At 46.6% G+C, this 15,325-nt stretch overlaps 2 protein-coding genes across 2 annotated transcripts; one reads left to right on the forward strand and one right to left on the reverse strand.

Moving 5' to 3' along the window:
• Positions 1-2,258: 2,258 nt before the first annotated feature.
• LOC310876473 (nudC domain-containing protein 2-like) lies at positions 2,259-2,778 on the reverse strand. The gene has a single exon (XM_083790016.1). The coding sequence runs from the start codon at positions 2,716-2,718 to the stop codon at positions 2,317-2,319; it is 402 nt and encodes a 133-aa protein (XP_083646142.1). The 5' UTR covers positions 2,719-2,778; the 3' UTR covers positions 2,259-2,316.
• A 1,107-nt stretch (positions 2,779-3,885) lies between these two features.
• Positions 3,886-5,139, forward strand: LOC310876358 (nuclear factor 7, ovary-like; the record flags this gene model as incomplete). Its single annotated transcript, XM_083789885.1, has 1 exon — positions 3,886-5,139. One exon carries the CDS (start codon positions 3,886-3,888, stop codon positions 5,137-5,139), a length of 1,254 nt encoding a protein of 417 aa, XP_083646011.1.
• Positions 5,140-15,325: the final 10,186 nt, after the last annotated feature.

The raw sequence follows: 15,325 nt of genomic DNA on the forward strand, positions 1-15,325 counted from the left end.
GTCACTATAATCAGCAGCAGCTGGACCCCCCACGGTTAAAAGTGCACCCTGTCAGCGCTTTTTTTTGCTGTTAATCTCCTTCTGCTTCCATAATGCAGGACGTTTGAACACGCCGTGCGCTTCTGTGTTGGTGTCTCTCTCCACCACACACCCTGCACGGTGAGAATCTCCACAAACAACACACACACACTTTCTCCGCTGCCTTTATGGAACTCGCTTATCAGCTTGTTCCAACGCATGCGTGCCATTAATGACGGTAAAGCACAGCCTCTTGTGTACTATTGTATCCATTTACTACACGTGTATTTAAATCAGTCTGGCCGTTAAATCAGTCTGACCAGAAGCTATTAATGAGCATCCATCCATCTTCATCCGCTTATCCGTAGTCGGGTCGCGGGGGCAACAGCTCCACCAGAGAGCTCCAGACCTCCCTCTCCAGAGCAACCCTAACCCTTAGTAACTTCATTCATAACTGGGATCCCGAGGCGGTCCCGGCGAATATTGGAGATATAAACCCTCCATCTCATCCTTAATTGGTCTGCCCACGGGGGTCTCCATCGGGATGTGCATCGAGGACCTCCCTAGGGAAACGCTCGCTTCCTAACCAGATGCCTGAACCACCTTTTAATGAGCATGAGAGGGAATATAAATAGCAGAGGTGTGGCCTTTTCCTCACTAAAATGTACACATCTGATTGATTGAAATAGTTATGTACCCGTGCTTCAAACGAGCATAGTAACACACCTAATCAAAATAATAAAAAATAAATCTCGCAGAGCAGACTCGCTAATGTTCCCCGCAGAATAGGGATGCTTATGGGTGCAAGTGGTTAATTTAAAACAAATAAAATAAATCCCATCACACACAATTGGCGGCCCCCATGGAGTAACTCTGAGGACCCGCTAGGGCAGGTGTGTACAAACCGTCTTCAAAGGTGGCCATATTAGAAAGAATATTATTAAAGTGCAAATAACATGCATTTTAAAACTGCTTTTAATATGTAATAATCATATTGTCTATGTCCCTCAAAGTTATTTCTAATGGTTTGAGCCTCAATCACCACTCTGATATAACCAGGCCTTGTCATTTCTTTCTGGACTTTGAAAGCAGTTTTAGCTGCAGTACCACACTGTCCTGAGGTGGAGAGGGTGCTGATATGCAGATTATTTAATATTTGAGTCATTATAATACTCATGCTAGATAAAACCAGGCTTGTTTCCATTCCATGCCAGCTTGGAAAATCAACAATGGTGGACATTGTAAACAAAGTGGAAATGCAAATTTGCAACTGAAGACTGAAGAAAAGGAGGAATTATACAAAGTAGGGTGACATTGATGACATCACGATGAGGCCAAAATCAGTCGAGCTGTTTCTGAGAGAAATTTCCATTAAAACACCCATATGACATGAAGGCCTGATTGTTCAAAATTGGTTATTTGTGGGGATAGAAAACACACATGGGAGCCCCAAAAACACAAAATAAATTGAAAAAGTTGAATTTTATGTTATAGGTCCTTTAACACCCAAGGGCCAACTACATCTGCTCGATTGACACAATGGGCTGTATTTTGCGTGTCTTAAGTACCAGGTCTTATTCCCTAACTTGAGTAAACTAAGGGAATACGACACGCAAAATACAGCCCAATGTGCCTTCGGACTATAACAAAGTCACATACATACTGTAATGCATCTCATTTAAACGATTTTATGTAACTATCCTCATCATCAATATTATTGTAATAGCAATGGTCTTTTGTTAGGTGTGCTGTGAACAAAAAACAAAAATAACTCAGCCTTTTTCACATTACCAAATGTAGCCGGACGTGCAAGGTATAACAACATTAAATAAAATAGCCTTCAGAATGAGACAACAAGGAACAAGGAATCTTGAAAATGAGTGATGGGAGATTAATCGGAAAACACATCGGTATCGGCCGGTAATGGCCTTAAAAGGATATAATATATATACCGATATTATCGGCAATCGGTATCGGTAAAATAATATATTGGTTTTAGCAGATACTTTATTTGATAATTATGTTGGGGGGGGGGGGGGGGGGGGGGGGGAAGAAAAAAACTGAAAATGTCACGATATCTGTCTGTTGTATATGTAGCCCTCCCATCAGCCTTACTCACATTAATTATCAGGTTAATGAAAAGCATGGGAGGAGCAATACCAAAATTCTCGTTATCTAGGTTCTCACAAGGGTGACCAAAAAGAGACCTCAGGTAGCCACAGAGACATAGATGTCCTCAGTGATGTCAGTAGGTAGCAGAACATCTGCAACAGCTGATTGATGATGTCACTACACCAGTCACTTCTGTAAACTGGAGAAATCTGGGCCACCAGCAGCGAAGTTCCCAGAGATCTCTGCTCCGCTGAAGTCAAAGCCAGGATTCTCCCTCTGGAAGCGCTCCAGTGTGAGTTTCTTCTGCATCTGGTCCTGGACCATGGGGTCTGCGGCGTACTGGCCCTCTAGCAGGGACCCCCAGCAGTTCCCTGCCTGACGGTTGGCCTTCATCAAGATAATGCGGATTAAACTCTTGTCCTCCAGAGTCCATGTCCCCTCGTCAGACACAGTGGTCCCAAAAAACTTCCCCTTGATTATCTCTTTTCCCTTGACGTAAACTTCCATCTGTTTTGAGCTCAAACTGCACTTGACCTCCTTTCCGGACGTCCCCTGCGGCACGTTGACTTCGACGAAGATCTCCTCCATGGTTTGGTACCAGGACCCCCAGGGGGTCTGGCATGGGACCACCCCACTCCTCTCCTCGAAATTCACAGTACAGCCGCGATTCAAACGTCCTCCTAATCCACAGTACTGACAGCCCGACAATCATGTGTGTGCGCACACCGTCTGGAGGTTCTGTGTGTCCCCCCTCTTTTCCTTCACTTCCGTTTCCCTCTCCTTAAAGGCACAGTACACACATCTTCACAAATAATAATAACCTCCCAGTTTCAAAGAAATACAGTTGACAAAGTTATAGAAAATAACAAAAGTCAAAGACTAAAGGCTTTAATCAATGAATATAATTATTCAGGGGCACTACATATACTTGTATTATGTAGTCATGTTCTAGTGTTTCCTGTTTTCCCTAGTTACTGTTTCCTATTCTGTATTGAATCAAAAAAATACCCCGGTGAGAACTTAACTGGGATGTCTGAATGTCTGACACAACAATATCTGTGTTAAAGGTCAAATATTCTGTCTCGTAGGGAAGGCGTTGGAGTGTCTCAAGTGGATCGTAGTAAATGCTGCTTGCATCTCATCTCGATGGAAATAACTCTTTATATAGGGCTTGGCTGGATGCTTGTTAGGATGACAATGCCAGTCGGCTAGAAGCTTGTCACAGCGACGATGCCAGTCGTCATATCCATATATGGAGTTCTATATTGACCTGATGTCAACACTAGATGTCTCTGTCGTCTCTACAATGGAGCTCGTCGGCCCAGGCCAAATATGAAGATTGCAATGTTAGACTTGGTTAAGTTAGTTAAATAATTATGGCGGCAGTCGTGTGTGTAAACCTTACACACTAGGAGTCCCGGAACCCCTGTTGATGACCCCTGCAACCACTACACTGTAGGGTGATCTATCTAGAAGTTCCACAAATCTCTGTCTGTGTGCCTGTTCTCCGTGCTCGCCCACATACGGAGTTCCACACTATTTGGTATCAGTGTGACGACATCGATATGACCTCAGTCTTGCCCTAATATGGAGTGCCACATGCGAGTGCGTGACATCGTTCCAAACAGGTCGATGTAGAGAAACCAAAAAAACTCACAGCTCCACGGCTCCAGGAGGCGACGTGAACTCGACGTTAACAAGAAGCAGGTGTCAGACTTCCTGTCTTGGGCAGAGTGCTTGTTTGTTGCTTCGCTAATGTCTTCCCAGGTGCCTTTTTCAGAAGAGGATCTGTCCTGTTCTGTGTGCCGCGGCGTATTTAGAGATCCTGTCATCCTGCCATGCAGCCACAGCTTCTGTAAAGCCTGTCTGCAGGAATGGTGGAAACGGAAGGAAATAACGCAATGTCCGGTGTGTAAGAGGACAAATAAAAGAACGCACACGCCCTGTAACCTGGCTCTGAAGAACCTGTGCGAGACTTTCACGAAGGAGAAACGTCGGAAAATGGGTCCAGAGGAAGCAGCGGCGGAGGAAACACTGGAGCTCTTGCAGAAGAAACTGAACGTCTTCACTGAAGTAAGAACAAACTGTGACCAGATAGCAGAACACATCGAGGTCCAGACACAGAACACAGAGAGGAAGATCAAGGAACAGTTTCAGAAGCTTCATCTGTTTCTACAAGAGGAAGAGGAGGCTAGGATCGCTGCACTGAGGGAGGAAGAGTCCAAGAAGAGTCAGATGATGAAGGAGAAGATTGAGGGTCTGAAGAGAGACATAGTAACCCTTTCAAACGACATCAGAGGTGTAGAGGAGGAGCTGAGAGCTGAACACATCTCATTCCTGCAGAACTGCAAGACCACGGCGGATAGAGTCCAGCTCACCCTGCAGGACCCACAGCCGGTCCCAGGAGCACTGATAGACGAAGCCAAACACCTGGGAAACCTGGCCTTCAGAGTCTGGGACAGGATGAAGGACATTGTCTCCTACACCCCTGTCATTCTGGACCCCAACACTGCACATCCTAGACTCACCTTGTCTGATGATCTGACCAGCGTGAGACGTGGAGAGGTACAGCAGCTCCCTGACAACGCTGAGAGGTTCGACTGCCGTGGCTATGTCCTGGGTTCTGAGGGCTTCAACTCTGGGACTCGCAGCTGGGACGTCGAGGTCGGAGACAACACGATCTGGGACATCGGTGTGTTATCAGAGTGTCAGCCGAGGAAGGGAAAAACAAAACCAAGGAGTCAATACTGGAAAATATCCAGTCGTTGTTGTATGTACATCGCAGAGTCCCCCTCCGCCTTGCTCCGACTTTCGGTGACACAGAAACCCCGGAGGATTAGAGTCCGGCTGGACTGGGACGCTGGGGAGCTGTCCTTCTCCGATCTGGATTCCGACGCACGCCTGCACACCTTCACAAACGCCTTCACCGACACACTTTTTCCATACTTAAAGAATATCAGCAGTGCTCTCCCTCTGAAGATGTTGCCCAGGGAGATCGGTGCAATCTAAGAGTTAAACAAGGTCAGGGGAATATCAGACGCAGAGGCATGAAGGGGATGACTGATTTACAAAGCGCACATGTTGTAGTTGCGTTAAATATCTCTGCAGAAAGTATAGCTCTCAATGTAGAGCGCCTACTTTACGTGAGTGATTGTTGCAACATGGCAAGGGTCTACACATTTTAGACCAATTCATCAATAATATATATATATATATATATTTTTTTTTACATAAACCCACCCGGGGTCCCCAGATGACAGTGACAATTTAACCCACTGCTACCACCACTACGGGAAATGTGGCGCCAGTGCCAGAAAAATGTGTGGAATCCCAAATAAGAGGCTCCCTGACTAACCACGTGGTGTAGCCCCCCATACAGCTGTTGTTATTATTAGGCATGGAGGGGCAGCAGTGCCCAGCGCTAGCATTATCGATAGCTTAGCTTGTTTTCAGGTTTTATAAGATCCTAAAGACCTCATTTGGAGCAGATAAAGGACAAATAAGCACGTGTGAGTAAAATAAATAAATAAGTAAATTAATGAATGAATGAATGTTTTTAATTACCGGATTAAATTACACTAAAGGTAGATGGATTTTACGTTCTGGTACAGACGGGGGGTGGAGAATAAAACGGAATTCCACGTTTTCGGCATGCATTCGGTTAACAGAGTAATTAAAAGCATCGTGTGTGTGTGTGTAGGTGGCTTCCATTACGGAGCCATGCGCACTCCTTTATTTAAGCATCTATTAACAGAACTTTTTTTTATATCCAAAGCCAAAGTAGCGTAACGTGGGTTAATCATTAACACTTAGCCCGCTAGCATTTATTGACAAATTAGGATCTAATTCATGCCTTTTCATTCAAGCATTTGTCCCAGTTGAGCACTTATTTTGAAAATCCACATTTCCAGACTTCCGGAAGTGAACATAAACTAGTAAATGAAACGGGTCCCGTTCAACTGTTGTTTACAAGATGGATCTATACCGGGGCATTGGAGGGCTCCACATCTCCACATCAGGGGGCGGGACTGCAACGCTCTATAGGGCAGGAGCCTATCTCCTGTTTCTGTAGCCATGAGGCCCATAGGACAGGAGGAGCCTATCTCCTGTTTCTGTAGCCATGAGGCCCATAGGGCAGGAGCCTATCTCCTGTTTCTGTAGCCATGAGGAGGCCCATAGGGCAGGAGCCTATCTCCTGTTTCTGTAGCCATGAGGAGGCCCATATGGCAGGAGCCTATCTCCTGTTTCTGTAGCCATGAGGCCCATAGGGCAGGAGCCTATCTCCTGTTTCTGTAGCGTGAGGCAAATTGATGTACAAGTACACCCCCTGGACATGACGCTAGTATGTCACAGGGACTTAACCCAAATCCAACCCTTGATGCTGAGTGCCAAGCAGGGAGGCACTGGGTCCCATTTTACAGTCTTTGGTATATGACCCGGCCGGGGATTGAACCCCGAGCTCCCAGTCTAAGGGCGGACACTCTAACCACAAGGCCACTGAGCTGGTTCCCGCCCAGATTGGGTTAAGTCTTTTTTTTTTTTAAAGAAGATCTGCTTCTGGTTTCACTTCACGCAGGTTGGCTCATATCCTTTAAGTGCCGACCTCAGAGAGAGAGAGAAGCCAGTCAGTGATTGTTCATGTGGTCGGGACTCAGGGTGACCGACCGCTGCTACTAAAGTGACAAAAAACCCCAATGAACCGTGACATCATTACAGCTCTTTACTCACTATCACCGTGACAAAGTCATGTCCCGGCGCACGCACGCACGCACGCACGCACGCACACACACACACACACACACACACACACACACACACACACACACACACACACACACACACACACACACACACACACACACACACACACACACACACACACACACAGCTAGCATGTCATTACGCCAATACAGCATCAGTGCTGTTTTTGGCAGCTTTTAGTCGACTAAATCTACAGTGGATTTAGTCAACTAAAATGTATTTTGGCAGGCCTTTATGCCATCGTAATGGCTGATTTTACACTTGCTGAAAATAGCCTATCTACAAGTGACAACGTGTCACACTCCGACCCGTTGTGAGCTTGTAGATCGGCTATTTTCAGCATGCAACCAAGTGTAAAATGACTTATACTGGATCTCTTGTCCACTAGTCCCTTCCTACCATTCTAGTCTAGTTTTTTATTGCTGACGAAATTGTCAGTATATTTAGTCTTATAGTTTTGGTCCGCATAGCGCATTCGCCATTCGCCAGCGAAAGTCTGCAAAATTCGACACCAGAGCGAAAAAAATAAGGAGCGAAAACAGTTGCATTTTTGCAAATTTGCCACTCATGTGGAAGCTTGCATTACACACACACACACACACACACACACACACACATACACACACACACACACACACACAGAGACAGACACACGCACAGCTAGCACGTCATTACGCCAACGCAGCATATATAGACTTCTACTGATGTATACATCACTTACTTCGATAGTCTTCTGTATTCTGTAACTTTAGCGGATGTAACCGTAGATCTACAAGCATCGACCAAGTCATGCCCACTGACTCTGATTAGTCTTTTCTTTCCACAAATCTGGTACCGTAATTTGGCCCTCGAGTCCACTCATTCTGCTCGAGTCCCGAGTCACTACAATGCTTCTTCTCGAAAACGAGAACAATGGGGTATTCCTAAATAAATAATTTCAAACAATGCAATGAGATACATAGTATTATACCACATTTTACCCATTCACATTAACATTATAAGGGAGCTTATTACACACACGCACACACACACAAGTTCACACATGCCTCGTGGCTTCAGGCACGTTTTTGTGTGTCACCATGACACTGGGGAATCTCCGTGGAAACTCAGATGTGTGATGTGAGAGTGATAGAGAGAGAGAGAGAGAGAGAGAGAGAGAGAGAGAGAGTGTGTGTGTGTGTGTGTGTGTGTGTGTGTGTGTGTGTGTGTGTGCGTATGCGTGTGTGTGTGTCGTCATAGGTTTGACTCACCACAGACATGCTCTGAGGGAAACCTGCCCGACCACAGCTATGCTATCATACCACTTATGTAACTAGATATGCATCATTGCTGATTTATGTAATATAAATCATTGCTGTTGGCATAATTTGTCGGGCAGAAACCTCCAGAATTCTCCATAGCAGTGTTCATTTAGACAGCGACAGAGTCACCATAACCCATAACACGCCATTTAGTTTGAGTCCTATTTTAGTCACCTGAAATTGTTTAGTCTTAGTCGACTAAATATCAGAATATATTAGTCTTAGTATAGTCAACTAATTTTTTTAATTAATACCCTACTTCAGTGGTTCCAGACCTTGTTTAGCTCGAGGCACAAAAGACAAATTTGATGTCTGCCTGGCCGGGACCCAAACTATGGTGAAAATAGCAGACCAGCGACACGTTGTGATCTTGTAGATCTGCTAGAGAAGTGGAGAAAATCAATTTAGGAAAATAATTACATTTGTTCCAATTCTTTTTTTTTTAATTCTGTTAAATTAATGTTGTTAAATTGATTAATTGAAATATTTATTAACGGTTTGCAGAATTGCAGTACATTTCAAGCACAACTCAATATAAAGACTGTTAACTGTGAGTGGACGACCCAATAAAGCATTACACTTGTTTACAAGAGGGTCCACCTTGTTCAATTCATCAAAACATTTAGAGACGTAGAAAACATGTCTTTGCCATTTCTGAAAATGTTAGATTGTTTTTGGTTACAACAAAGAAAAACCCTCAAATGGGTTCCGACCCAGTGTTTTGGAAACATTCATAGCGCAGCACCGAGTGCCACGAGCTTGTAGATCTGCTATCTTTGAGAAATCATGAAAATGTGGCGCAAATCTTTGAATATATATTCTTTCACAGCAAACATTTTTAGCTCAAATCTTTGCTTCTGCAGGGGGTCCCTGGAACAACATATTTTTAGATGGGGGTCCGCAGCCAGATATATCTAATTCTGGGGGGTCCTTGACATGAAAAAGTATGAGCACCACTGACAAACTGTTACCTTTAGCCGTCTTTGGCGTTTGGATCCTGAAAAGTAACACTTTGTGGACATAATATGAGGTTTAAACCCGATAGAGACGATTATGTGTTATGTGTATGGATCCTATTACATAGCATTACTCTGCCTGGCCATTACATTACATGTCATTCATCACAGCTGTACGGAGGGTTACTCCCATGTCTGTCTGTCTGTCTGTCTGTCTGTCTGTCTGTCTGTCTGTCTGTCTAAAAACAGTCTAAAAACCAGGAAGAGACGCCGGCAGACAGCGGCTTTTGGCATGGCATGGAATCCTAGGTGTGCTTTCACCCTGCCTGCCTGCCTGCCTGCCTGCCTGCCTGCCTGCCTGCCTGCCTGCCTGCCTGCCTGCCTGCCTGCCTGCCTGCCTGCCTGCCTGCCTGCCTGCCTGCCTGCCTGCCTGCCTGCCTGCCTGCCTGCCTGCCTGCCTGCCTGCCTGCCTGCCTGCCTGCCTGCCTGCCTGCCTGCCTGCCTGCCTGCCTGCCTGCCTGCCTGCCTGCCTGCCTGCCTGCCTGCCTGCCTGCCTGCCTGCCTGCCTGCCTGCCTGCCTGCCTGCCTGCCTGCCTGCCTGCCTGCCTGCCTGCCTGCCTGCCTGCCTGCCTGCCTGCCTGCCTGCCTGCCTGCCTGCCTGCCTGCCTGCCTGCCTGCCTGCCTGCCTGCCTGCCTGCCTGCCTGCCTGCCTGCCTGCCTGCCTGCCTGCCTGCCTGCCTGCCTGCCTGCCTGCCTGCCTGCCTGCCTGCCTGCCTGCCTGCCTGCCTGCCTGCCTGCCTGCCTGCCTGCCTGCCTGCCTGCCTGCCTGCCTGCCTGCCTGCCTGCCTGCCTGCCTGCCTGCCTGCCTGCCTGCCTGCCTGCCTGCCTGCCTGCCTGCCTGCCTGCCTGCCTGCCTGCCTGCCTGCCTGCCTGCCTGCCTGCCTGCCTGCCTGCCTGCCTGCCTGCCTGCCTGCCTGCCTGCCTGCCTGCCTGCCTGCCTGCCTGCCTGCCTGCCTGCCTGCCTGCCTGCCTGCCTGCCTGCCTGCCTGCCTGCCTGCCTGCCTGCCTGCCTGCCTGCCTGCCTGCCTGCCTGCCTGCCTGCCTGCCTGCCTGCCTGCCTGCCTGCCTGCCTGCCTGCCTGCCTGCCTGCCTGCCTGCCTGCCTGCCTGCCTGCCTGCCTGCCTGCCTGCCTGCCTGCCTGCCTGCCTGCCTGCCTGCCTGCCTGCCTGCCTGCCTGCCTGCCTGCCTGCCTGCCTGCCTGCCTGCCTGCCTGCCTGCCTGCCTGCCTGCCTGCCTGCCTGCCTGCCTGCCTGCCTGCCTGCCTGCCTGCCTGCCTGCCTGCCTGCCTGCCTGCCTGCCTGCCTGCCTGCCTGCCTGCCTGCCTGCCTGCCTGCCTGCCTGCCTGCCTGCCTGCCTGCCTGCCTGCCTGCCTGCCTGCCTGCCTGCCTGCCTGCCTGCCTGCCTGCCTGCCTGCCTGCCTGCCTGCCTGCCTGCCTGCCTGCCTGCCTGCCTGCCTGCCTGCCTGCCTGCCTGCCTGCCTGCCTTCCTGCCTTCCTTCCTTCCTTCCTTCCTTCCTTCCTTCCTGCCTGCCTGCCTGCCTGCCGGGGTGCAAACTTAGTTTAGACTAGTCATTGGTTAGACATGGTTCAAGGTTAGGTTTAAATGTGCTGCCCCGTGGGAGGTTAGGTTTAGGGTGAGGGTTTGAGATAGGTTGTAGTTGTAGGACTAATGACTGGTCTAACCAATGACAATGTCTAAACCAAATACTGTCTAAACTAAGTACTGCACCCGCAAATTAAATATAAAATGCACTTTTTAGCCAAAAAGGCCTAATTCTTCCACCGAAAAAACAACAACTTTTAGTTACTCCACTGCGCCCTCTAACGATATTGCCAAGAGAAAATCTCATAGACAATCTAAAATCTAATTTCAGAGGGCTCGGAGTGCGTCCACTAAGGAAAGTTTAGGCTTTCTAATTACACCAGCCGCCTTTGTATTCGTAAGTAGGTAAAACGTTCTTTATTTTTTAAGCTACAGACGAGAGGCTGGTCTGCAGAACAGTAGAGCTATGGACCAGAGCTAATTGATCAAAATTCAAATACATCAATACAAATCGTAATCCAGGATCATAGGTAAACCATTGAAATTCCATTGAAACCATACAAACTATAGGATGACAGGTCAACAAATGAACCTGGGCATCTGTCATAACATCTAAATTACCACGATGGATTTTGTGCATGTAGGCTATGTGTTGAGGATTTCATGAAAGCATTGCAAATAAATTGTCAGTTTGTAATAGTTAGCTAGCTTATTATTAATGGGTTATATGTACTCATTGGTGTAAAGTAACTAAGTACTAAATACAACTTTGAGATATTTGTACTTTACTATATAGTATATTTCCAATACATTTACCACTGCATCTCGGATTCAAAATATTGTACTTTTAATCCACTACATTTATTTGAAAACTGTACTTGCTAGTTACTTTGTAGATTTAGATATTACAAAACAAACACCCTAACCACTTCAGCCCTATACATTTCGGCCATTTGAAAATAGCCGATAAGCTCATTGTGAGCTTGTAAATCTGCCATTTTCAAAATACTTTTTGTCTTATACATTTGAAAACTTGAAATGGGACAGATCTGCGCAAAGAATACTACTTTTTCTTTTGGTAGCATGTAGCCTATATTTTGATACCAATACATTTTGAATTCCAGAACTTTAATTACTACTTGCAAGTTGCAACATAGTATTTCTACATTGCAGTATTGCTACTTTTAATTAATCCATTCTGGGCGGGAACCCCTTTTGGTGTTACGTTATACTTTAGCTATTACAAAAATAGCAGATCTACAAGCTCATAGCGAGCTACGAGCTTTGAAAAGTTGTGAAAATGTGGTGCAAATCTTTGAATATATATTTCAGAGGGAACATTTTTAACTAAAATATTTGCTTCTGGGGGGTCCCTGGAACAACATATCTTGAGATGGGGGTCCGTGGCCTAATAGAGATAATTTTGGGGGTCCTTGACATGAAAAAGGCAAAGGCTTTTCAGAAAACTATTAGGATTTCGAAGCCTTCTTTTTTGTCTAAAATGGGTTAAGTAAATAAAAGTGCCCTTTCCACGATTTCCACCACTGCGTGTACTAGATCAGATCTCAACACATGTTCAACCTTCAGGGAACACAGTCCCACATGCCCTGGAACAAGGCAGTGAATGCACCTCTATAGCTATAGCGCGTAACCCAACGTGGTGTTTAAACGCCGACTCAGCCTTAGTCAGACACACTCACAGAGGATGATGAGCAGCATGATGCAACAGCTTGACGTGCGTGCGCGCGCGTGAGCACACTTTGTAACCCATGTGTATGCATTTAACTAAATGATCGTCTTTCGTTTTTTAACCAGTTGGTGTTAACTGTTTTAAAAATGTCAATCCATCTATGTTCCATTATAGTTTGTGCTGTCCACTGGTCCCATGGACTCCGCATTCCAGACCTGAAATGATGAGGTTATTAGCGATAGGATGGGATTGAAAGTGTATACAGAGTTGTGTGTATGTCTGCTCGTCTGATGGGATAGGTGTTTTTTGAGACGTGTTTCTGAAGTGTGTTTGGTTTTTCCTAGGTAATGTAAATCGCAGTGTGTGCAAGTAAGTGATGATATAAAGTTTCTATCATAGTTTATATTCTAAACTATATTGGGGTTTGTCAGAGACAGGTAGCCTCGGTACCAGGCTTTCATTTTTGTTGGTGCAAAAATTGAAAGCCTGGAGGAACGCATTGGCCGCTCTGGTCTAAAAGTGGGAGTCAACCCTTCCGGGTGGGCGTCGCTCCAAATGATGTGACATAGCACTGCACTAGGGGGGAGAGGAGGGGCCGGGGGTGACGGACAGATCGATGAGATCCAATCAGGGCGTGCGCAAATCTGAGCCGCGACCCGCCCCTCTAGACCAGAAACCTAACACGTTAGCTCAGGCTAAGAGACAGGGGATCCTGGATGGGGAAAGATGTGTGACTATGGGGTGCATGTGGTTTTGGGGGCTTGGGAGGTAATGCAGAAAAGCTGGAATGCACAAGGAGGTCTCCCGGGTTCTAATTATTCCTTTTGAGTGCCGATATGATATGACCTTATGTGATCATAATGGGGGGTATAGGATTATCGTATAGTGGTTAAATTCTGTTTGAATTCATGGTGTATAGCTCTGGTCCATAGCCTTCTACTGCTTCTACGATTCTGCCCTGCGCAGTAAGGCTATGGGACTTTCCGTTTTAAATCTCAAATCAAAATCAGACCAGCCTCTCCTCTTTGGCGTAAATAAAAAGAACGTTTTTGCTACTCACCAAAACAAAGGCGGGTTGTGTCATTAGAAAGCCTACTTTCCTTAGTGGACGCACTCTGATCCCCCCACCACACGTATAAACGGTACTTTTTGGCCAGAAAGGGATTTATTTTCACCGGAGGAAAGATATTCTCTATGAGGCAGTTCTCTGGGCAATATCAGTAGAGGGCGCAGCGGAGTAACTAAAAATATTTTTCCGGTGGAAACAAAATCCCCTTTTGGCCAAAAAGTACAGAGATTAACATACCTCTCAATGAAACGCATGATTAGAGCTATGGACCAGAGCTAGTGTATATCATGGCCTCTGCAGGATATCTGCTCAGTGGTTGGGCAGGAATACTAAGGTTATGGTTCGGGCTGAGGTTAGAGTCAGGTTTAGGTTAGATTTAAAAAGGAAGAATAAGGCCCTTTCCCAATTCCTTTTTTAACCCTACCCCTCAGCCCTTGCCCCTTCCCCTTGCCCCTACATAATGAGTGTCAAGGGGTAGGGAGATAAATCCTCCCCCTAGGAATTGGAACATCCCTAAATATTGAACGTCCCTTGTAGAAATTGATATGTGATATAGCCTAATATATTGATATACAACCTGATATACAACCTGATAAAATAGCTGATCTGCAAGCTCACTATAGGCCAGTGGTTCCCAAACCTTTTCATGTCAAGGACACCCAAATTGACACTAATTAGCCCGCAGACACCCATTTGAAGAGATATGCCAGGGACCCCATAGATTGTTACGGCTCTAGCAGTGTCAAGGACCGCCAGTGTGACATGCATTAGTCCATGGACCCCCATTTGATGGCATTTCTGTCTCTGGGACCCCAAATTTATATTGTAAAATCAATGTCTCTGAGAGTGTACAAATGGACCCTTATGGGTCCATTTGGTTCCAAACTATCATTTAGCTGGGGACCCCCGTATTTTGGCAGCGTCGCTTCCCGACGAATAACACACGCTATGTTTTTGGCGGTTAATTTGGTCTCTGTTAACTATAAGATCCTGTCAATTTACAATTTAGCAGACACTCTTAATCCATGAGAGGTACTCATATAGAACCAGAGCTCAGCTGTCAGTCTGCTGTGGAACTTTTGGTTCAGATAGTGTCAGGATATGATTTTAGGACCCAGAAGCGGACAGAAACAGGTTGAAGGTGAAACAGAGTTTTAATTGTAATTCAGTTCACAGGTAAGGAAGTCCAAAACAAGTCCATGAAACAGATCCACAAAAAACCCTGGCAAACAAATCCAAAATCCGGCAGGCAAAAGGAAGGTCAGAATCCAGGCAGGTGGTCAAAGAACAAAAATCTAAATGCAAGCAAAAACTGGTGGGACTGGAGCAGAGAGCACAGGGACACAGGAGATATAATCTGGCAGAGAACAAAGAGACAAGCAGGGTTTAAGTAGACTGAGTGTGACAAACGAACAGAGTGCAGGTGTGAAGCTCCACTCTGATTGGCTGATTGAGAGTGAGCAGATGAGTGGGAGTGACGGCACTGGAATGACAAGAAATGACAATTAGTCAGGGCAGAAGCACATATGGCAAGTATAGTCACACCCACAGGCAAGCCTCAGACTGTATTCCTGACAGTACCCCTCCCCTGACGGATGCCTCCTGGCATCACTGATGGATGAGAAGGATGTTGACGATGGAAATCCTGGATGAGAGAACGGTCCAGAATGTCTCTAGCAGGAACCCAAGTTCTCTCCTCCGGACCGTAACCCTCCCAGTCAACAAGGTACTGCATACCTCTGCCACGGCGTCTGGAATCTAACAGCTGGCGAACAGTGTAGGCAGGAGCCCCATCGATAAGCCGTGGAGGCGGTGG

The sequence above is a fragment of the Protomyctophum parallelum genome, assembly GCF_964188405.1.
Source record: "Protomyctophum parallelum genome assembly, chromosome: 19".
Lineage (NCBI taxonomy): Eukaryota > Metazoa > Chordata > Actinopteri > Myctophiformes > Myctophidae > Protomyctophum > Protomyctophum parallelum.

What these genes read in the sequence shown, in the direction of transcription:
- LOC310876473 (XM_083790016.1), bottom strand. Translation starts at nt 2,718, where the DNA reads ATGGAGGAGATCTTCGTCGAAGTCAACGTGCCGCAGGGGACGTCCGGA.